General features: G+C 43.2%; 1 protein-coding gene across 1 annotated transcript; it reads right to left on the bottom strand.

Annotated features, from left to right (window-relative positions):
* Positions 1–3,516: 3,516 nt before the first annotated feature.
* MCM3 (minichromosome maintenance complex component 3) lies at positions 3,517–22,927 on the bottom strand. The gene is made up of 13 exons (XM_027769068.1): positions 22,692–22,927; positions 22,077–22,185; positions 20,922–21,075; positions 20,445–20,576; positions 19,668–19,876; positions 16,857–17,031; positions 16,379–16,505; positions 15,443–15,593; positions 12,056–12,196; positions 8,985–9,097; positions 8,144–8,229; positions 7,405–7,474; positions 3,517–4,254 (listed from the first exon to the last, which is right to left on the bottom strand). Exons 1-13 carry the CDS (start codon positions 22,850–22,852, stop codon positions 4,056–4,058), a joined length of 1,827 nt encoding a protein of 608 aa, XP_027624869.1. The 5' UTR covers positions 22,853–22,927; the 3' UTR covers positions 3,517–4,055.
* Positions 22,928–23,246: the final 319 nt, after the last annotated feature.

Below are 23,246 nucleotides of genomic sequence, written 5' to 3'. Positions count from 1 at the left end.
TAGGGCACGTGCACTCGCCAGACAGACAGAGAGAGACATAGAGAGAGAAAGCGAGAAATCACCCCCCAGGGGAGATGGTCACGCCACAATCCCTTCTCCTCCATTCTCCTCTCGGGATCTTGGGCACGCACGCACACGCACCCGGCGTGAGTTTTAATCCACCGGGTCCATGACGCGAACCATGGTCGACTACGTGGGAGTCAAGCGACATAGCCATTACGCTAACTGCTGGTTCCCCCAAATTGTCTTTTTTGAAAACTATCCTTTCTGGTTGATACTTCATTTATTTAGGGAAGTTGAAGAAGGTATCACAACTTTTCAGGATACATGAATTTACTTGTTTAAGCTCCACAAATTATTTAATTTCAGATGGCAAACTTAAATGTAAACACTTTTGGAATGAAGCATATAGATTATTATTTCTTTTTCTTTTCTTTTCAACTTGCCAGAGGATATGAGTGCTTGTGGGAGAGAAAGAGATAAAGCACCCCCATGGAGGATGGTCATGTCACAATCCCTTATTCATTTCTCCCTCTTTTCAAGATTTTGGGCACATACACACCTGCACCCAGTGTGTTTCAAGCTTCCAGGTCCAGGACTCAAACTGCCCAATAGACCATATGGGATCTACCCATCATAACCACTAAGCCACCACCCGGCCCAGTAATCCAGTAATTTTTTTTTAATGAATCTGATTTATCATTGGATTCTCTACAATGTGACAACAGCAATGTCCTGCAGGGTGGCTGGCCTATAGATGTTAGCCCCTGCCTCAGCAGTCTCATAGTTTCCTGCAGGAGATCCCATAGGGGGCTTCTCTGCGATATCAAAGAATATATGCTTTAAATGCTTACCAACTCTCTTATGTCACCATAAGATGCAAAACAGCACATATACATTTTAAAAAATTCAACCTAGCGCTCCTGGGTTGGCCCCATAGCCCAGTGGTTAAGGGAGCTAGATCCTACATGGCTGACTACGTGACCTGTGTCCCAGCCCCAGAAGCTTGAAAAACAGAGTACACGTGTGTGTACGTGTGCCCACACCCAGAGTCCTGAAAGAATGGAGAAATGGAGAAAGTACTGCAGTGCGTGCGCCCGCTTCTGGTGAGCACATGTGCCCGCTGGTAAAAAAAAAAAAAAGACTGAAATCCTAAGAGCATGTCATTTTCACACAGTTAACATCTACTATGGTTGCTTAAAACCCAGTGTCCTGTCTTTCATTATTTTGGCCAGCATGAAAAGAGCTGAAATGGTCAGAACCTGGTATTACAACTATTCCCAAAATGCTAGGTGCAGCTGCTCTGATGCTCTATCCCTCTATTTCCCCAGGGATAAGGGATAAAGTAAGAGTCCTACTGACAAAACATTTGGCCTTTCTGGAACAGATCACTGAGGAGACTCCTAAAAACCTCTACCTTGGGACCAGCAGTTGGTGTAATGGCTATGTCGCTGAACTCCCATGTAGTCAACTGCAGTTCGAGTCCCGGACCCGGTGGCTTAAACTCATGCCGGGTGCATGTGCATGCGTGCCCAAGATCCCAAGAGGAGAAAGGAAAAGGGATTATGGCGTGGCCATCCCCCCGGGGGGTGATTTATCACTTTCTGTCTCTCTGTCTGGCTAGTGCACATGCCCTATAGCAAAAGATAAACAAAACAAAAAACCAAAAATCCCTCTACCTTTACTTTTTAGCAGTACTTCACCTGTAGCTCCCAATCTTCTCCTGACTTCAATTCCTCCCTGCAATTCCTTTAGCTCATTGTACACATTTATTTGGCATATAACTTTCCTTTATATTTTTAAAAATTTCACTAACACATTAGACATGTACCTCCCTAGCCTATAGGCCTCCAGAATAGGAAGTCCCATTATTTTTTAACCTATGGCTGTACCCAACACAACTTTTGACTCATTGCCAGTGCTCAGTTACTGTCAAATTCCTCCTTCTAGTACTGGCACACTCTCCTTTGGAGCTCTAGGTTATTTCTGTTCCACTAGATCTCACAACTGTGTGTGTGTGGCAGGGGGGTGGGGAGATAAAGATGAAACTTCCCTTAGAGCACAGGAACTCACTGGAGAGAGAGAGATAGAGATAGTGAGAGGGAAGGTGAGAAATCGCCCCCCCCAAGGGGGACGGCCACACCGCAATTCCTTCTCCTCCATTCTCCTTCTAGGATTTGGGCATGCACACACACACACCTGGTATAAGTCTCAAGCCGTGGGGTCTGGGGCTCAAACTATACGGTTGGCCATGTGAGAGTCCAGCAATGTAACCTCTATGCCATCTGCTGGCTCCTGCCTGTGCTTTCTTATAAGAGCCCAGCTGCAGTGGCACAGGCAAGTAGGGTGCCACTGCACCTTACTGCAGGCATATGAGAAGGCCCAGACTTTCAAATCCCAGGCTGACCCAAACATTTCAGGCAAAGGTATTCCATGATCTTTGCTGCCCAGAGGTGGGGATGGGCAGAGAATGATCTGCTAAGACCTTGAAGGGGGATCTCAGCCTCTTTCGTTCTCTCAAGAAATAACTAGATAAACTTTTAAAAATTCCTTTGTTGGGACCAGCAGATGGCATAATGGCTAAGTTGCTAGACTCCCATGTAGTCAACTGTGGTTCAAGTCCTGGACCCTGTGGCTTAAACTCATGTCGGGCGCATTTGTGTGCGGGCTCAGAATCCTGAGAGGAGAACGGAGAAGGGATTGCGGTGCAGCCACGATTTCTCTTTTTCTGTCTCTTTGGCGAGCATGCGTACCCTATAGCAAAACCCTCCCCCCACCCAAAAAAAAAATTCCTTTGTCACAAAAAAAGAAAAACTCTGCTTTGTGGCTTAAGGATAACAGGCTCCTTTCCACATACAAAAAGGGAGAAATATCTGAACAATCTTCTGGGTGAGAAATACACAACTTCTCAGAGGCCCATCTGTCACCAAAGCAGTTTCCAACTAACATGATCCAGGCTCTCCATAAAGTCACTTTTTTCTTCTTTTATGTAACCTTAAAAGTTCTTTGAAAGTAATTCAAACCATAAAACAGCAGGAGAGAAGTCCTGCCCTGCCCTGCCCACTCCAGACCCCTAAAGTTCTGTATAAATAGGCTAACAAATCTCAAAGGCCAAACAATTAGGTAATTTCAAAAGTATATCCTAATGGACAAGAACGCACATGACTTTGAGGTGTCTGACATAACATGTAATACTTTGATGGGGCTTTGATTCAGGCTCTGAAAGGCCAAGCAGAGGGCCAATTCTTCTTTTGGACTTTCACTCACTGGCCTCCAATGGCCATTGTGCTATTTCATATCAGCAGGCTTTGGTTTGCAGTATCAATTTTGAGCGATACATGCCAATGTTATTGAAGAAGAAAGCTAGTTAAAGAGAAGGCATGACCCCCAAGGAGAGACCACAGCTGGCTGCTGCCACCTTGTGGTGGCTTGGTGGAAATGTGGTAGCAAGAAATCCTGCAGGGCAGAGCTCTTAAGGAAAACAAAACAGCTAAAAATCAAGAGTATTACACCAGGTGTACAAAATGGTCACGTTTATTCAATATCCTAGATATCTAGGTCAAAGACACAAGTTACTTTTAACTAGTGCTACTATAAAGAAAGCTTTCTTGACCTTTATGACTTGTCTCAGTTTTTCTCTACCCTGAACCACCCAAAGCCCGACTAAAGTGCTCTGGAGAAGAGGGAAACAGACAACAAAGAATGAACAGAAACCAGCTGTGTCCACAAAAGTACTCAGCAGTCATGGTATATCCAGGAAGTTAATGTCTGGGTTTGTTTGGGGATGGGAAGTGGGGTGCATGACCCAGTGCTTTCTCAATGATGTTTCACGGTCCTAGTCCTTCCCTATCTTCTTTTCCTGACCCACGGCAGTTTCCATTACTCATTCGCAAAGATTCCAAGTCCTGATTTAGCTTCATCACTAGTATCTCTCAGCTTCAGTTCAATTAAAACACTGTTATTCAAAGAACAAAGGTAAAAACTCAGGTGGGGGAAGGAACCTGGGATATGGAAGGAAATTCTCTAAGCACAAGTCCAAGTTCAGAGAGGCCTCCTCAGATGAGGAAGATGATGCCCTCAGACACCATAACCTGGTTGTCATCCTGCATCTTGCTCAGTGCAGCCTGGATCTCCACTGATGAGAAGGGCTCTTCTCTGTCCTGGTTGATGGATTCTGTAAGGCGATTCATGCCCACCGACTGTGCATGAGCTTCCCGGAACACATCCAAGAGGGCCACCTTGAATGCCTTCAACCTGCCCAAGACAAAAAAGGGTGAAGAGAAAGTAAAAAAAAAAAAAAAAAAAAAAAAAAAGCTCTCAGGTAAGATCTCTACTGGCAAAATCCAAGGTGTGAAATATTAGATCAGGAAAGTCATGACTATTTTCCTATATTTTCTACGCAAAAATGCATCATGACTCTTCTAATGACCTAGTATTAGTAGTGGTGCCTTCAATATTCTCTCTCTCTCTCTCACACACACATACATACATACATACACACACACACACACACACCCTTGCTGATCTGTAAAGTTAAACTATTGTACGACAGAGCTTCCTACATAGCGAGAAACAGTGACACTTGAAATTAAGAGATCTTTGAGTGTGTGGGAAATTATCCCCCTATATTGTAGAAATGTAAACTGTTACATCAATTTCTGGGGGACAACTTAGCAACATTTACTAAAGCTTAGATACACACATCCCACACGCAAAAAAGGGAACTCCTAGACACTGCTGGTGGGAATGTACAATAGGATAGCCATTAAAACAAACAGTGTGGAGGCTCTTCAAAACACTACCAATAAAATTGCCATTATCATCCAGTAATGCCACAACTAGCTACATATTTAAAGGAAAGGAAATTAAGATGTTAGACATATTTGCATCTCCAGCACTATTCACAATAGCCATGATATGGAATCAACTTCAATGTCCATCAACAGATGTGTAAATACGTAAGATGACACAACTACGTACAATTAGACACTATTCAGCCATTACAAAGACTGAAATTCTATTAATCAAGACAACATAGATGAGCCTAGGGGACATTATGTCCATTTTCTTTTTTCTTTTTTTAAAGAAAGGTTTTTGCTATAGGACGTATGCACTTGCCAGACAGACAGAGAGAGAAAGAGAGACAGAAAGTGAGAAATCCCCCCCCAGGGAGGATGGCCACGCCACAATCCCTTCTCCTCCATTCTCCTCTCGAGATCTTGGGCACGTACGCACACGTACCCGGCATGAGTTTAAGCCACCGGGACCGGGACTGGAACTGCAGTCGGCTACATGGGAGTCCAGCGACATAGCCATTACACTAACTGCTAGTCCCTAGAGGACATTATGTCAAACAAAATAACTCAGACACAGAATGAGACACACATGTTCTCACTCACATATAGAAGCTAAAAGTTGACCTCATAGAAGTAGAGAATAAAACAGTGGAACAGTGGTTACTAGGAACTTGGAAGGGTAGGGTGTCAAGTATGGGGAAATGCTGGTTAGGAGGCACAAAACCAGTTGAGATGGGAAGAATAACTTCTACTGTTCTATAGCACAGTAGGGTGACAACAGCTAACAATAATTAATGACATATTTCAAAATAGCTAAGAGAAGATACTGAATGTTTCTAGCACAAAGTAATGATAATTTTGTTTTTGCTAATTTTTTGAGAAATTTTTGTTAGCAGGCGTATGTGCTCATCAGAGATAGAGACAGAAAGTGAAAAATTACCCACCAAGGGGAATGGCCACACCACAATCCCTTCTCCCCTCTCAGGATTTTGGGCATGCACACACATAGGCCTGGCATGAGTTTCAGCCACTGGGTCGAGGACTTGAAACACAGTTGGTCATGTGGGAGTCCAGAGACTAAACAATTATGCCATCTGCTGGCCCCTGATAAATGTTTATGGTGACTGGTACACTATAATTACCCTTATCTAATCATATTACATAACATGTTTGTTAACATATTAAAAATGACACTGTACCCCATCAATATGTACAATTATTTATCAATTAAAAATATTTTTTAAAAAACCATAAGGAAAAAAATATCTATCCTTTGGTTCAAGGAGTTCTTGTCTAGAACTTCCTTTACAGCTACACTCGTATTAGTGCACAGTGGCAGATTTAAGAATATTTTACTGTAAATAGCAGATGTATGGAACCATCCAAATGTTCATCATTAGGGATCCTATTAAATAAATTTTTACACACCCGTACCACACAAACCCTGCAGTCATTACAAAGAGTGAGCTCTATATGAGCCAATTCAGAAAGTACTTTAAGATAAGAATTCAATGGATTTGGGGTGGAATCACAATTGATTTTAACTTTATTTTTCTAAATACCTTTCAATATTTTTCAAATTTCCTTCATTAAATTTATAGGTTCTATATTTAAATAAATTTTAGGTATGGAGCTTCTTTGGTGTCCAGTAAACATAAAATTTACCAATAAAAATGTTTTCTAAAACTGTGGTGATAAAAATCCTTCATTTCAAAACAATTGTCACATCTTAAGTAAGATTTATCTTTCTACTAAAAACCCAAGTTGGGATTAGTAGATAGTGTGATGGTTACATCGCTGAACTCCCCTCCCACACGGCCGACCATGGTTTGAATCCTGGACCCAGAGCCTTGAATCTCACACCAGGTGCATATACGTGCATACCAAAAATCCCAAGAGAATGGAGGAGAAGGGACTGTAGCATGACCATGTCCCCCCCGCCCCGGGGGGTGGGTATTTCTTGCTTCTGTCTCTGTCTCTCCAGTAAGCACATGTGTCCTATAGCAAAATCTCTCTAAAAATGAGCCCAAGTTTATAAGAAGACATAAATGTCATCCTTGTTCCAGACTCTTCTTTATGATCCCACAAGAACATAATTCAACTTACCACAGAAGAAATTACTAAGAAAGCAAATGCCAAAACATAAATAACTAAGGATCCTGGATAAAGGATGTACAGGAGTTCTCTATACTTCTCTCGCAACTTTTCAGGAAGTTTATAATCAGAATGTGGCGCCAACAGGTGGCATGATGATTAGGGTGCTAGACTCCCACATGGCCAACCACAGTTCAAGTCTTAGACCTGGCATCTTGCTTTCTCACTTACTCTCTCATTTCTGCTATCACTCACACTCTCTCACATTTTTTCACAATTTCCCCTCTTTCTCTCTGATGGGTGCACGTGACCTAGAGCAAAATTTTTCAAAATAATAATAAATAAAAATGAAAACTTTTAAAAAAAATTATAATCAGAATATAAAATGTTCTCACTGTCAGGCCTCTAGTTTTGAGCTCTATCCATAATGTTTGTTTCACACCCTGTCCACAGGAACAAGTCGTTGCCCCAGCAGTATATGGAGTTCTTGAACTGACGGCAGCTTCCCACTCACCTGGATTCACTCAGCTCCACCTTCTGGGATTCCTTGGCCTCCTGTGAGTCTGCTGTCTTTGGAGTGTGCACTTCAGAGGAGTGATGGTTGCAGAGATGGAGAAGACAGCAAGGTGAAGCCATTTCCACAAACACCAGGTACCTTATTCATTCCCCACCCCTCATTGGGCCTCCAGAAAAATCTCTTTTCCCAGGGATCTTATAGGGCCAGGCAGAATGATTAGGATAAAGGGAAATCCCTAGTGGGTGGCAAAGAAATTGAGGCAGGCAGGAAACGCTCAACATCCACTATCTGGGATGGTAATACCAGATGAGGCAAAAGAGCCCAGTTTAGCAAAGACGAAGTAAGTAAAGCTTTTTGCTAAGATTTTCTTTTTTTAGAGAGATCTTTGCTATAGGGCCCACGTGCTCACCAAAGAGACAGTGACAAAGAGACAGAAAGTGAGAAATCATCCCCAGGAGGGATGGCCATGCCACACTCCCTTTTCTTCCATTCTCTTCTTAGGATTTTGGGCACACACGCACATGCGCCCAGCCTGAGTTTTAAGCCACCAGGTCCACAACTCGGTTGACTATGTGGGAATCCAGTGACATAACCATTATGTCATCTGCTAGTCCCTTTCCCTAAGTTTTTATTGTGGATTTCCCAAGGTTCTCTTTACACAGTGCACAGAGCAACTAAAACGTCCACAAGTCAAAGGAATAACCTCTTTGATCAACAGGAAGGGGTGCTCACTCACCTTGAGGCATTTCTTCCTCTGTGTCACTAAAGTCGTAGGGATCATATGAGTCCCCATCCTTGGCATCCGCTGGGCGAGTCTTCCTCCTAAAATATCCAAAGTGTTTAGAGAAAGTCTATGCAGAGCTCCATCCTGTCCCTCATCACAGAGTAAAGGAAACAGAACCATCTACAATCAATATGGCACACTAGGGTTAGGTCTGTACAAACTGCTTTATCCAAAAGAAACCAAGTTTCTAGAATAGAACAAAAACAAGCTTGGGACCAGCAGTTAGCATAATGGCTATGTCGCTGGACTCCCATGTAGTCGACCACGGTTCGCGTCCTGGACCTGGTGGCTTAAACTCACACCGGGCGCGTGTGTGTGCAAGCCCAAGATCCAGAGAGGAGAATGGAGGAGAAGGGATTGCGGCAAGGCCATCCTCCCTGGGGAGTGATTTCTCGCTTTCTGCCTCTCTGGAGAGCGCACACGCCCTATGGCAAAAACCTCTCAAAAAAAAGAACAAAAACAAACTGATGCTTTCTCCATACCACCCACTCTTATAAATCCAACTAGAGGCAGGAGGGTAAAAAAGAACTCTCAAAAATTTTGAAATACATATTCAAAAATCTCAGCGAGTAGACAACTTGTCCTATCTAGCATTTCTCTATAGTAAGAAAGAGGTCAAAAGTATTATCCTCAACACTGCAGCAGGGCTCCTTCCCTCCCCTTTGCTCAGGTTGTCCTCATCCACAAACCCTGCAGGTCCAGGCAGCCCTTCCCTGATGTCAACAGCAGCACCTGACCCAGTCCCAGCTGAGTCCCAGGGCCTTTTATCTCACTTTGCTCTGCTCCACCTTACCGCTTCCTCTTCTGCTCGTGGTCCTCCTGGCTCTCCTGGCTTTTCTCCTCTTCATCTTCTGACTCTGACTCATCCTCACTTCTCTTCCTACGTTTCTTCTCCTTCTCCAGAACCTAGGACCAAGGCAAGTGTGGTGGGTTGGAGGGGTTACATGCCAGGGCACTGAACCCTTCGGCCCCATCAGCAGCAAAGACGTCCATGTTTCTAATGACCTAGCCAGCCTTTCCTATGTCATGTTCTAGGACCCAGGGCAGGTGGAGAGACTGTTACTCAGCTTTTAAAAATGCTGTGGGGACCAGCAGATAGTGTAATGGTCACATCACTGGACTCCCACATAGCTGACCACAGTTCAAGTCCCAGACCTGGAGGCTTAAAACTCAGGCTGGACACATGTGTGTGCATGCCCAAAATCCTGAGAAGGGATTGCAGTGTGGTCATCCCCCCTGGAGAGATGATTTCTTGCTTTCTGTCTCTCTGTCTCTATCTTTCTGATGAGTACATGTATCCTATAGCAAAAATTCTCTTTAAAAAAACAAAAAAAGGCTGGAGTGGGAGCCAGCAGGTGGTGAGGTGGTTAAGGTGCTAGAATCCCACATGGCTGACCATGGTTCAAGTTCTGGATCCAGTGAGTGGCTTGCTTTCTCGCTTTCTCGCTCTCCCTCTTGCTCATCTGTCTGATGAGCACATGTGTCCTATAGCAAATTAAAAAAAGAAAGAGAGAAATAAAACTAAATAATTTTTTTTTAAAATGTCAGGAGTAAGGGGCCAACAGGTAGCATAGTGGGTTACAAGCACTAGACTCCTATATGGCTCACCTTGTTCAGAATTATGGACACAGTGGCTTGAAAAATCATGCTGGGCCTATGTGCATATGTAGTCAAAATTCTAAGAAGAGAAAGGAGAAAAGACTGCAGCATAGCCATCCCCTCTGGAGGGTGATTTCTTGCTTTCTCTTTCACCATCTTACTTTCTGTCTCTCTGGAAAGTGCACATGCCCTATGGCTAAAAACTAAAATAAAATAAAAAGCTAGGAGGTATGCTCAATAATGTTTACTGAATAAAGAACAAATAGGGGGTGGGAACCAGCAGTTAGCGTAATGGCTATGTCGCTGGAATCCCACGTAGTCGTGTCCCGGACCTAGTGGCTTAAAACTCACGCCAGGCGCGTGTGCGTGCGTGCCCAAGATCCTGAGAGGAGAATGGAGGAGAAAGGATTGCGGTGTGACCATCCCCCCTGGGGGGTGATTTCTCGCTTCTCGCTTTCTGTCTCTAATGTCTCTATCTGTCTGGCGAGCGCACGCACCCTATAGTGAAAATCTCTAAAAAAAAAAAAAAGAACAAATAGGGGGGTTGGGACCAGCAATTAGCATAATGGCTATGTCGCTGGACTCCCAGATAGTCAACCGTGGTTTGAATCCTGGACCTGGTGGCTTGAACTCACGCCAGGCACGTGTGCATGCATGCCCAAGATCCAAGGAGAATGGAGGAGAGGGGATTACGCCGTGACATTCTCCCCAGGGGGGTGATTTCTCACTTTCTATTTCTCTGTCGAGCGCACTCACCATATAGCGAAAACCTCTCAAAAAAAAAAAAAAGAACAAATGGGGGGGTGGGGCCAGCAGATGGTGTAGCAGTTATGTCACTGGACTCCCACATGGTCGACTATAGTTCAAGTCCTAGACCCGGTATCTTAAAACTCATGCTAGGAACATGTGCATGCCCAAGATCCCAGGAGAAGAATGAAGGAGAAGGGACTGTAGCATGGCTGTCCCCTCTGGGGGGGTGATTTCTCACTTTCGCTTTCAGTCTCTGTCTATCCGGCAAGCACACATGCTCTAAGGCAAAAACTTCTTAAAAAAATAATTCATGTCTTTATAAATTTAACACACTCCCCAACCTAGCAAAGAGAAAAGACCAGAAAAAACTTATGAGACTCGGGACCAGCAGTTAGCGTAATGGCTATGTCACTGGACTCCCCTGTAGTCAACTGCAGTTCGCGTCCCAGGCCCGGTGGCTTAAACTCACACCAGGCGTGTGTGCGTGCGTGCCCAAGATCCCGAGAGGAGAATGGAGGAGAAGGAATTGCGCTGTGGCCACCTCCCTGGGGGGTGATGTCTCGCTTTCTCTCTTCTGTCTTTCTAGAGGGTGTGGCCCCAAAACAAAAACCCCCCAAAAAAAAAAAAAAAAAAAAAAAAGAAGCTTATCAGACTCACAATTAAATCTCACGAGTTTTGGGAGGGGATAGTAAACAGGGAAAAGAAAGTCAAGCTTCAAGGTTTAGTACGTAAAATGACAGTGATGTGTCACTAATACAAACAGGGAAATAGGATGAGAGGCAAGTTTGAGAGTTTGACTTTTTATTTTTGAGATTTTGCTAAAGGGTGGGTACGTTCACCAGAGAGACAGGAGAGACAGAGGAATAGAAAGTGAGAAATCACTTCCCAGGATGATGGCCATGCAGCAATCCCTTCTCCATTCTCCTCTCAGGAATTTGGGCACGCACACACATGCACCCAGCACAGGTTTTAAGCTGCTGGGTCTGGAACTCAAACCATGGTCGTCTATGTGGGAATCCAGCAATGTAACCATTATACCATTTGCTGGTTCCAAGAGAGCTCAACTTTTTATATAAGATTTTGAGATGTCAGTGAGACACCTACAGAAACTGCCAAAGTGAAAAGTACAGAAGGAAGAAGAAGGTTGTCAAGGTAACTCCTTTGGAAGCACTTACTCTTTCAAGACACAGAGGCAGTATGGGTAGGGAAAAAACAATGGACAGTTTAGCACATGGATTAAACCAGAATCTCTAGGAGTCCTAGCATCAATGTTTTAAGGCTTCCCATCTGATTCTCAGGTACAGCCAGGTCTGAGAACCACTGTGTGTTCCAGAAGAAGCAAAGACAGATTAAGCCAAGACAGATTGAATGCGATAAGATGAATATTACTTTCCATAGACAATCCAGATGCAAGTGTGAGCCACAGAGGACCAGCACACCTGCAACTTACTCAGAAGAGCCTCTCTCACCCAGACATTTTGAACTCTCACCTACTTGAAATAAGCGTACTCTCACCTTCTTGAAATAAGCATACTGGACCAACTCCACAGCTTCCTCCGCATCCTGCAGGTCCACAGTCTTGCTCATGCGAGCCTTCGCGTGAGCTGTGGCCAGTCGAATCAGAGTTTCCAAGGTTCGGGCTGTAACTGGAGATGTCTGGGGAAGAGAACAAGAGAGGGTTAGTTATCCAGAGTCTTTTAAGCATGTCCTTCATTCCTACTCCATAGAAAGGAAAATAAATACACTACCAGGGAAGCTCCAGGAAGCCTAAGCAAAGGATTCAGAGCCCCAAATTCTCTCTATATTTACCTATACAATTAAAAAAGTTAACAAAAAGGGAACCAGCAGTTAGTGTAATGGCTATGTCACCGGACTCCCACGTAGTCGACCGCAGTTCGTGTCCCGGACCCGGTGGCTTAAAACTCACGCCGGGCGCGTGTGCGTGCGTGCCCAAGATCCCGAGAGGAGAATGGAGGAGAAGGGATTGCGGCGTGACCATCCCCCCTGGGGGGTGATTTCTCGCTTTCTGTCTCTATGTCTCTCTCTGTCTGTCTGGCGAGCGCACGCGCCCTACAGTGAAAATCTCTCCAAAAAAAGAAAAAAGTTAACAAAAATGACCTGGAAAATACATGTGAGAGTACTGAGGGATGAGCAGGTGAACACAAAGAAAATTAGACTTTTAACAGCTGAAGAGGACAGAAGAGAGAACATCATTATTTACTATAGGCCTAGTGTGTACTAGGAAGTTTGCTTTTATATTCATTTTGTAGTTTAACCCTCTTAGTAACTTGGAGAGGTTTTATAGATGAGGGAATGAGACTTAAGGAGCTTTAAGTAATTGTATAAGGTTATACCAGGGGAAGGTATGAAAAAGGTAATCTAAGGACAAATGTTTAAAAATTTGGTAAATTCACTTATGTCTGGAGGAGGAAGAGAACTTGAACAAGTTCCAAACAACAGGTTACAAGGTAGGTATAAAAGTACTGGAAGGCTTCTATCTTTTAAAAAATGCTACGGTCTAAATGGCATCTCTAGCCCAATAAATCAGAATCTCTGTATTTAGTAGCAGGCATGTGTATTTTTAAGCTTTGGGTTATTCTGATATGCTCAGATTTTACCTTGCCTTCTCATTTTATGGATAAGGAAACTGACCTAGGTAGTGAAAGGGTATATGCAAAGTCTGAAAGCTAGCAGCAGAGCTGAGGTCAAACATAGGGCTAGTTTTCTATCACACATCTCCTATCACATGGCCCTTCAGTGATACCGTAGTACCCTCTCGGCCCTAGGAGATATGCTCAACATCCACAGTGGAAGCCTGCAACCACAGATAATACCAAACCTTACATATACTGCTTTCTCTTATACATATTCACCCATGATAAAGTTTAACTTATAAACTAAGCATAGTAAGAGATTAAAAATAATAAGGGCAGGCCCTGTAGCCTAGTTTTTAAGGGAGCCAGATCCCACATGGCTGACTAAGAGGTTCAAATCCCAGCCCCAGTAGCTTGAAAAACAAGTTGGATATGAGTGCACACATGACCAAAATCCCAACAGGATGGAGAAAGGAGAAGGATTACAGCGTGACTATGCCCCACTAGGAGGCGATTTCTCTATTCCCCGGCCCCCATCTGTCTGACAAGCACACACATACTCTCTGGCCAAAAATAACAATAATATTGGATTGTCAGAAAAGTCATGCCATATTTTTCTATCTTTTTCTATGCAAAAATGCACCATGACTTTTCCAACCCCAAAATAATAATAATAGTAATAATAGTTATGACATTAAAACAAATATATTGGGGACCAGCAGATTGCATCGCTGGACTCCCATGTAGTCAACTATGTCCCCAAAATCCCAAGAGGGGAATGGAGAAGGGATTATAGCATGGCCATCCCCCCATGGAGGGTAATTTCTTGCTTTCTGTCTGTCTCTGTATCCCTGGCAAGTGCACATGCCCTATACAAAAAAACTCTTTAAAAAAAATTATGTATATATACGATACATATTTAAACACATTCACCAGGGTCATACCATGGTCCGGTGGTTAGGGCAGCTAGATCTCACATGGCCAACACGCAGTTTGAGTCCCAGACCGAGAGGCTTGAGACACACACTAGAAACAGGTGCATGCATGCCCAAAGTTTCAAAAGAGGAGAAATGAATGGTGACATGACCATCCCCCATGTGGGATACTTTTTTTGCCCTCTTTATATTTCCCCAGTAAGCACACACACCCTCTAGCAAATTGCATACATATATACATTCACTAGCTCTCTTAATGATTTAAAAAGCTATCAGAGTTTAAAAATGTAATGCTCCACTATAAGCTCCAATTCTTGAATGACCTAAAAAGTTGGTGAAATCCTAACCTGCGTTAGCAGAACTAGAAAATCCAAATTGAGGGTTTTATCAACCCAGTAAGACCACAACTATAAAGGTGTATTATGTTTAGTTCTAGATTCAGTGAAAGGCTTTTGATACACTGGAACAAGTGTGGGGAGAAACAGTTAAAAAGAAAGGGAGCTATTTAGTACGAAGAAGGCAACTGATACATAATCCCCAGAACACAAAATTAACACCCATGGGTAGAAGTCATAGGGAAGCAGGTTTAAGCTTAATAAATAGAATATTGTAAGATTTCAATGCATTAATGTTGTGAGTATGCTTTCCCAAGGGGTGTTAAGTAAGTTCTAGCAGATATTTCAGAAGACAGAACAGGTGGGAGGCTGCAGTAGATGAGATTACATCTAAATCCAAGTCTGTCACAAAATGAGGGTTCTGGACTTGGGTCTTTCTGTTATGAAATTCTGTATGACAATACTGCCCCCAAAAGATTTAAGATGAATTCAAGGGCAATTATTTGTCAAAGTCCAGCCCAAATGTCACACTCTCTAGGGATCCTTCCCCAATATACTCTTTCAGGGAAATCTGAAGGAAAATAAATAATTTCTTCACCTGTACTCAAATGGCCTTTCACATTCATTCCTTTGCAAGTACCACACAAGGTTTGTACTTATAAGTATGTATGCATGACCTTTCTATCTCCCTTTCTGCCTCTCCCTTTCAGTTCTGAGCTCTTTGAGGATGGCTATTATTAACTACACTCACCAGAGCAGTGTAAGTCAGTTCCCAGCAGTTACACTCATGTCTACTGGGTGAATCACAGCTCCTAGAGGACAATACCACTTGAACTAAAGAGATACACATCATCTATGGGGACCTCCTTTCATTTTCTCTGGTAAAAGGAAATGATTAAAACTGTGTAACAGAAGCCCTTCAGACCAGGGAGGAAATAATCACTAGGTTAAAACGCTTGAAAAGCCCTCAGATAGCAGGAACTGCTTCAGCAGTATACCTAAGAGACTCCCGAGGCTACGGTCCCCTTAGACACTCACCCTGGCAGTGTCCGAGCTCATGCTATCCTGGCTGCGCAGGCGTGAATACTCTTCTGCAATGTAGGCAGCTGACTCCTGTGTCAGGACAGGCTTGATGATTTTGGCCACGTGGATGTACTTCTTCATGAATGCTGCACTCACCATCTTCTCCCTGGATCCACACAGTGAACACCAGTTTCCTGCCACTGCTTACTATCTTCCCGCCTCTCCTCAGACAAGTCAGGGTCATATGGCAGAACTGAGATAAGGCCTAGAACCCTTATCCTCACGCTCGTTTAAATAAGACATATTCAAGGCTCTTTCACATATTTTTATTTAAATTATTTCAGGTATTATTTGTGAGTTGGGTAGTTTCAGGTAGGAAGTTTTAAGTATTATTTGCTCTATCTTATAGTTGGGAATTCCCAACTATGGCTCAGAGAGGCTAAACTGAACTCAAATTCAGCCTTCTGATGCCAAATTCTGTGTTCTTAAACCAACAGCTTTGAAGATTATGCTGCTTCTCACTGCCTCATAGCTTAAAATAAAGGTAGATCTCACATTCATGCTTTGAGCACTTGATCACAAGTCTCCTTTACCCAAATCTACTTGAAAAGACTCCAATACATGCTATCTACTGACCCTTCACCATGAATGGCTACATGATATGTGCAACCATCCAGGGAAAAGAGACCCTGCCCATCCACCATCAGTCAGGCACGTCATCAAAACCAACTTTTTAAAAAAGATCTGAATCTCAGGTGAAGCACCCACATTTATAAGGCAACTATTCGGGATAACGGTTGAACTTCTAGACAGAGAAATCAAGTACCCATGGTCATGACTCCGAGCATGACTTTGGTCTGAGCACATAATACCCTAAGTTCAGATATGCACAAATTCTAATATGACACAAGTCTCAGATTCTCTCCAGGGAGAGGCATGAGAAACACTTACTTCTTCTTCTTGGTCCCATGCAGCAGGTTGTCATGCTTCTCATAAATCTGGGTGTCCTGTGGGTCTTCCTGGCTCAAGTTGGGGTCATCTGTGGCTAGGATATCCACAGCACTACCCAAGGGCATAGCTGATAAAATAAGGCAAGTTGGGAAAAAGGAGAGTAAGAAATTTATCCCAGGGGTAATTGTTTCACCTGGAGTACTAGACAGGAAGAGACAAAACAAGGATCCAGAAGAAACCCACCAAGCGTAAGGGTAGAACTGTCTAGCAGAAGGAAGATGCTCAAAGGTGCCTGGACCCAGAAATAACAAGACACACTTCAGGATAACCTCCCGGGAGCAAGAAGAGAGGTGGCTAGATAGATGAGGGCATCTTCAGCATCAGCCCAGATACTGAAACCCCGCCCAGGTTGGGCCTGACAGTGGCATCTGTCCCAGACCCCTTCCACTGGTCACCCTCACTGTTCTCATGGCCTCACCATCACCATCCTGCTCCCCTGGGGCTCGGTAACGATGCATCCTGAGGACATGGTCTGAGATCTCCCGATCCTGCTCAGGATCCATCTGATCTAGCATGATGAAGAGCAAGTCAAACCGGGACAACAGTGAGTCCTGTAGCCCAATGTTCTCCATTGGAGTCTTGTACTGATCATACTGGGGAACACAAGAAAAAAGAAAGTGGAGGCAATATCAATAAGCAGAAAGGACAATAAAGCCAGATCAATTCTGGGAGTGGGAATGGAAGGCTAGATCTTAAAAAGAGACAAGAAGTTAAAAAAAAAAAATGTGTTCTAAAGCTATTAAAATACATGAAACATCTCCTCTACCTGCAACTCTGCTCTATCTGAAGCTGGGAGACCTGAACTAACTCAGGAACCTCACCTCCTAGCAAAGGAGCTCTAACAGGCTGAGTATAGGCCACAAAGCCAGCCCCCTCCTTCCCAAGCCTGACTTTACTCTTCTCACTCCCAAGGCAGGATTAATTCTGAAAGACGATTTTCTTTCCCCTACCTGTCATAGACAGGGCAGGCTGTTAAGCTAGAAGCACTTGAAACTTTGCAGCTCCTTTCTCAGAACATTATGAGTCAAATCCAAACCAAAATGGGTAAGGATCTGTAAATCGTAATGCCTTTGGAATTAAAGGGAGTATAGCTTTAGGATTTAAGAATCCCAATAGTCTTTCTTACCTTTCAATTTGTAGCCTATTAGACTAATGCCTACCTACTCACATACACCGTGAAGTTAAGAGAACATAACAACTGTGTGGGAAATGTAGTGACTGTGACCATGTTTACACTCCAGGCCCTGTCGCTTTCTTACATTCTCAACCGTTTTTCAAAATGATAATAAACATGTTACCATTAATTTAAAAACCTGTGGTTCTTAACCAAGCTACACACTAGAAACAACCTGTGGAACATTTCTAAACCATAGCTCAAGAAATCTGCATTCAGAAACCCTGGGCTAGGGACTAAGCTAAGGTATATTTAAAAACACCTCCAAAATACGTGTCCCCACACACTGTGACATTATAAACCATCAGAACACAGTGTGAGCTCTTGTTTCAATCCCTGGCTCTGCCATTTTCTAGTTTGTGGCCCTTACGTGACCATCTATGCCAATTACATAAACATCTGCGCCTCCACCTTCTCATAAAAAAGACGAGGGTAACTACCAACCTCTTTGTGAGTTAGTTAATAAGATTATGAAAGGAGTGGATAAATATGAAGCATTTACAAGTATTGGTTAAAGGAGCATTATTAAAGGACCAGCAAATGGCGTAGCAGTTATGTCACTGGACTGCCACAGGGCAACCACGGTTCAAGTCCCAGACCCGATAGCTTGAAACTCCCACTGATATATGTGTATGCATGCCCAAAATCCCAGGAGGAGAATAGAGAAGGGATTACGACTTGGCCATCTCCTCTGGGGGGTGACTTCTCACTTTCCCTCTCACTGTCTCTGTGTGTGTCTCTCTCTCTCCAGAGAGCACACATGTCCTAAGGCAAAAACCTCCAAAAAAAATTATTATAATTCAATCTTTAAAGAGGACAATTTATAATCTTTATCTAAAATAAAGTGCATGTAACTTTTAATCTAGTAATAATTCTATTCTTGGGTATTTATACCATAGATGTATTCCCAAATATATAACAAAATACACATAAAATGATGTTTGTTGCAACTTTGTTCTTAATAGCATAGCCAGGAGAAAGGGAAACCAACAATGCCCATCAAATAGAGACTAGCTAGGGACCAGCAATTAGCATAACGGCTATGTCGCTGGACTCCCACAGAGTCAACCACGGTTCGCGTCCCGGAACTGGTGGCTTAAAACTCACGCTGGGCGTGTGTGCGTGCGTGCCCAAGATCCCGAGAGGAGAATGGAGAAGGGACTGCAGCGTGACCATCCCCTCTGGGGGGTGATTTCTCGCTTCCTATCTCTCTGTCTCTATCTGGCTAGTGCACGTGCCCTATAGCAAAAACCTCTTAAAAAAAAAATTAAAGACTAGCTAAATAAATATCAAACCATATAACAGAAAACTAAAATGCTGTTTTTAAAAAGGCTAAACTTGGGCCAGCAGGTGGCATGGTGGTTAAGGTATTGGACTCCCATATGGCTGACCTCGGTTTGAGTCTTGGACCTGGCAGCTTAAAATTCACACCAAGCATGTGTATGTGCATACCCAAGATCCTAAGAGGAGAGTGAAGGAGAAGGGACTGCCGTGTAGCCATCCCTTCTAGGGGGAGAGGGTGCATTCTTTAGGAGAAAAAAGGCCAAACTTGGCAAATCCTAAGCAGAATAAAAATAAAAGACCTTATTGCAGTCACAGTATACACAAAAATAAAGAGATAATTCTTAACAAGAAGATAGTATATTTGCTGGTACATGCTTAAACTATTGTCAGTGGTTCTCTTTGGAAAGAGACAGAAGACTTCTAATTCTCCTCTATCTTCCTATTCTTTTTGAAAATGCTGCTGCCTGTATGTAATACTTTTATTTTAATAATAGGGGTTACCTGAGTTGTGAAACTGCAGATCATTTTTGTTTTCTTTTTCAAATTTCAAAAAGCCAAATATTTGCAAGTAAATTAACTTTCCAGGCGATTCTGCCATGTGGGAATGTAAGAGGAACTACTGCTCTAAACCAGGGACAATAACAGATGAACTTACTTTAGTCTTTGGTCTGTTATTCCCCTGGGTCAGTCACCTAGAATAAACTTCTGAGCCTAGTTACTCAGCAAAATTTAATCAAGTGAGGACAGCAGCTGAGGGCCTGATCTACTCACCCTGCCATAAACCGGATTGGCAGCTGCCAAAACACTGCAGCGGGCATTCAGCCGAGCATGGATGCCAGCCTTGGCAATGGTCACTCGACCCTGCTCCATCACTTCATGGATGGCCGTGCGGTCCATGTCAGACATCTTGTCAAATTCATCGATACAAACCACACCTCTGTCAGCCAGGACCATGGCCCCTGCTTCTAGACGGCGCTCCCCTAAAAAGCAAGGAGGTAAAAATATGTGTTACACAGTCTATGCTATTGGACAGGGGGGGGGATTTACATCTCCTTCCTAGGCACCGCTCCCTGAGTCATGGTACGGAGGTGTCCACTCTGAGACTCAGAGGAGACCCTGGTGGGTCACCTTTTTCGCTCCAACCTAAACCTCATCTTTGTCCCACTTTGACCCCTAACCAGATAGCTTCTTCTTTATAGATTTTCTCTTCATCCTCATCCCCAGGTAATATCCCAACTAGATCACTGTCACATTCTCTAATTTATAAAACAGTACAATCTTCATTTTTATTTCCCTTCCAATTTGCTAAGTCTTCTTCTTTAAAACCTTTTCTGATCACCTTCCAGGAAATATTCTTATTACTAGAAGGCCTCCTGAAGACTTAAATAACTCACCTACTATTGCTAAATACATACTCATCAACAATCTGACCCCAATTAACCACTCGACTACTATCTTCTCAATGTAAGTCCTACTGAGAGCAAGCTTAAAGAATCTATGCTCGATCTCACTGTTGGGCCTTTGCTAAGGACCCTTACACACCCTTACCTGTCTCCTGGTCTGTAGTGACAGCAGCTGTCAAACCCACTCCAGAGGAGCCCCGGCCAGTGGTTGGAATAGCCCGGGGTGCTGTGCAAAGTACATACCGCAGAAGCTGAGACTTGGCTACTGATGGGTCTCCTGTAGGAAGCGGGCAACCATGAATCTCAAGGAAATTCTTCACCCCTTCCCTGCCAAGGAAGTTCTACTTTCTTAGTGCAGCTCTTAGTACGGCAAAACCATACAGTAACTGGTTATTAGAATTATTTCTTTCACTTTTGCCTTTACCATTCATGGAAGAATACACTTCAGATATTATAAACTATGAATCCCAAAAATAATTTTTAAAAAACCTCATTTTAGCTTTTTGCCCTTTGATGAGACTGTAAAATACTACCAGGTACAAAATACACAACTTTACATGTTCTAGGTCCTGAAAACTACACTCCACAAAATAAGAGTCTAAAACAAAGCCCAACATCATACCTATTAGAAGAATGTTGATGTCCCCACGGATGTGGCTGCCATTTTCTAGGTCTCGTTCCACCCCTCCCAAGAGCAAGCAGAGGATTGCCTTCTTGACATAGTCATGCCCATGGATACTAGGGGCCAATGACCTTGCCAGCTGGTCAAAAATATCCTGGAAGAGAAATAATGGAGTCTAGTTTAATAGCCTAGATCAGAGTGAAAAACCTAGTGAAAGTCTAAATAGAGTTTTTGCAGAGTTCTACTTTATACTTTAGCCTATTAAAAAAATGCCTAAAGAGAGGCCAGCAGGTGGCATAGTGGTTGCAGTACTGGACTCCTACGTGGCCGACCACAGCTTGAGTTCCAGATTCAGCAGCGTGAAACTCATGTTGGACACATACGCATGCCCAAAATCCTGAGAGGAGAATGGAGAAGGAATTGTGGAGTGGCCATCCCCCTGGCAGGTGATTTCTCACCTTCTCTTTCTCTGGAGACCACCCCAAAGCAAAAAAACTCTCCAAAAAAATAAATAAAAAAAAATGTTTGAAGAAATATACAAATGCTATAAATGTTGTTCCCAATTGCAAAAGCTTCTGCTCTAATGCAAATCACACTATCAGATCATTATCAAAGAGGCAGCCTAGATTCCAAAACATTTAGTGGTTTAATCTTTGAGGAAGAAAAAAAGTTTCTAGGTTTGCTATATTTTAGATTTAGTAAGAACATGTATTGTCCTTTAGCAGTAACCTTTACCATACATTCCTACATTTTTGTCCAATCTAAATGTGGACATCCTATCTTTAAAAAGATAGGAGAAAACGAGACGAAGAACTAAAACAAAAATCACGGATTTTAAATTTATGTAGTAATGCATCACTAATATTTTCAGTACTAAATAGACAATGGGTATACTGACATTCTAACTCCTATCGTAATATTTACTAGGTTCACTTAACAGCCCAGCAGGTAGAGCAACAGAAATAGTAAAGAAGAAATGCAAAAAGACCTTTTCCTTGCAGACTGAGACAAAACTAGAAGAAGCTAGCACCAAGTACTTCAGAGAAAAAAAATCCTTGACCTTTCTCCTGATCCAGTACAGAGACAGCCACTGTATGCAAACACAACTTTTACAAAGCCATTCCCACCCTCAAACCTGTTAAAGGATGCCCAGACCTTGGAACGGGTTTTACTGAACTTCTTGATTTTGGCTATATCCTCAGCAGAGAATGAAGGCTGAACATCCTTGCTCATTTGCTTCACATTGCAGGCAATCAGAACAGTCCTGGGACAAAGAGGAGAGGAGAGTAAGAGGAAGCCTGCTCTAGTCAATCCCTAACATCAGCAGCTAGTATCTACACAGCAGTAAGCCTTTTTAGACTATTAAACTAGACCAGCCAAATGGGAGGGGAGTTGAACAACTGATTCTCTCTGTCCATAACCTACATACACTGATCACGCCCCACCTCTGGAAAGTACTGATTTCCTACTGACCCACAGCACTTCAGAGAGTAGTATATATGAGAAAGATTGGGAATGACTTGAAAAACTCCCAGGTAAGCTATGGGGTTGAAACTGTGTCACGAATAATTTCCACTTTTGGCATTAGATGAAAAGTATATCCAGCTTTATCTGATAAAAAAGAGCTATCAGAGCACCTCATCTCTCAGCCAGGTAGAATGCTCCACCTATCAGAAATAACTCTCTGACTATAGCGAACTAGAAAAAGAGTACTACCAGAAATGGAAGCTACCAACAATATTCTAAATAACCTCATAGCAGACCCTTTACCTGAAATTCCCTGAGGTGTAGCCTCCCTTTTTTCCAGGAAGGCAACGATAAGTCCCCACCACCTGGACTCGATCACCAGGCTTCACTTTATCTACGAGATCATCATCCAGAATAACATCCACAGAGCGGGGAAGCTGGCCAGCTGGGGCTTTCTCTGGCATCTCCTGAATGGTGATTATCTGGTGGTCCTTATAGACAGAAAGGCCATATTCTGTCTCAAGGGGATTGTTCTCTTCATCCTGAAAAAGACACAGAAAATAGTTATCTGTCCTGTCTTAAAAACACCACTGTCTGGGACTAGCAGTTGGCATAATGGCTATGTTGCTGGACTTCCATGTAGTCAACTACGGTTCGAGTCCTGGACCCGGTGGCTTAAACTCACACCCGGCGCCATGTGCATGCATGCCCAAGATCCCGAGAGAATGGAAGAGAAGGGATTGCGGCATGGCCATACTCCCTGGGGGGTGACGTCTCACTGTCTCTGCGTTTCTGGCAAGTACATGTGCCTATAGCAAAAAACTCTCCAAAAAAAAAAAAAAAAAAAAAAAAAAAAAA

This window comes from Tupaia chinensis, unplaced genomic scaffold (assembly GCF_000334495.1).
Source record: "Tupaia chinensis unplaced genomic scaffold, TupChi_1.0 Scaffold148470_1, whole genome shotgun sequence".
In the NCBI taxonomy this organism is placed as follows: domain Eukaryota; kingdom Metazoa; phylum Chordata; class Mammalia; order Scandentia; family Tupaiidae; genus Tupaia; species Tupaia belangeri.
The sequence above is the reverse complement of the archived record's forward strand: the minus strand, read 5'-3'. Positions and strand labels throughout refer to the sequence as shown.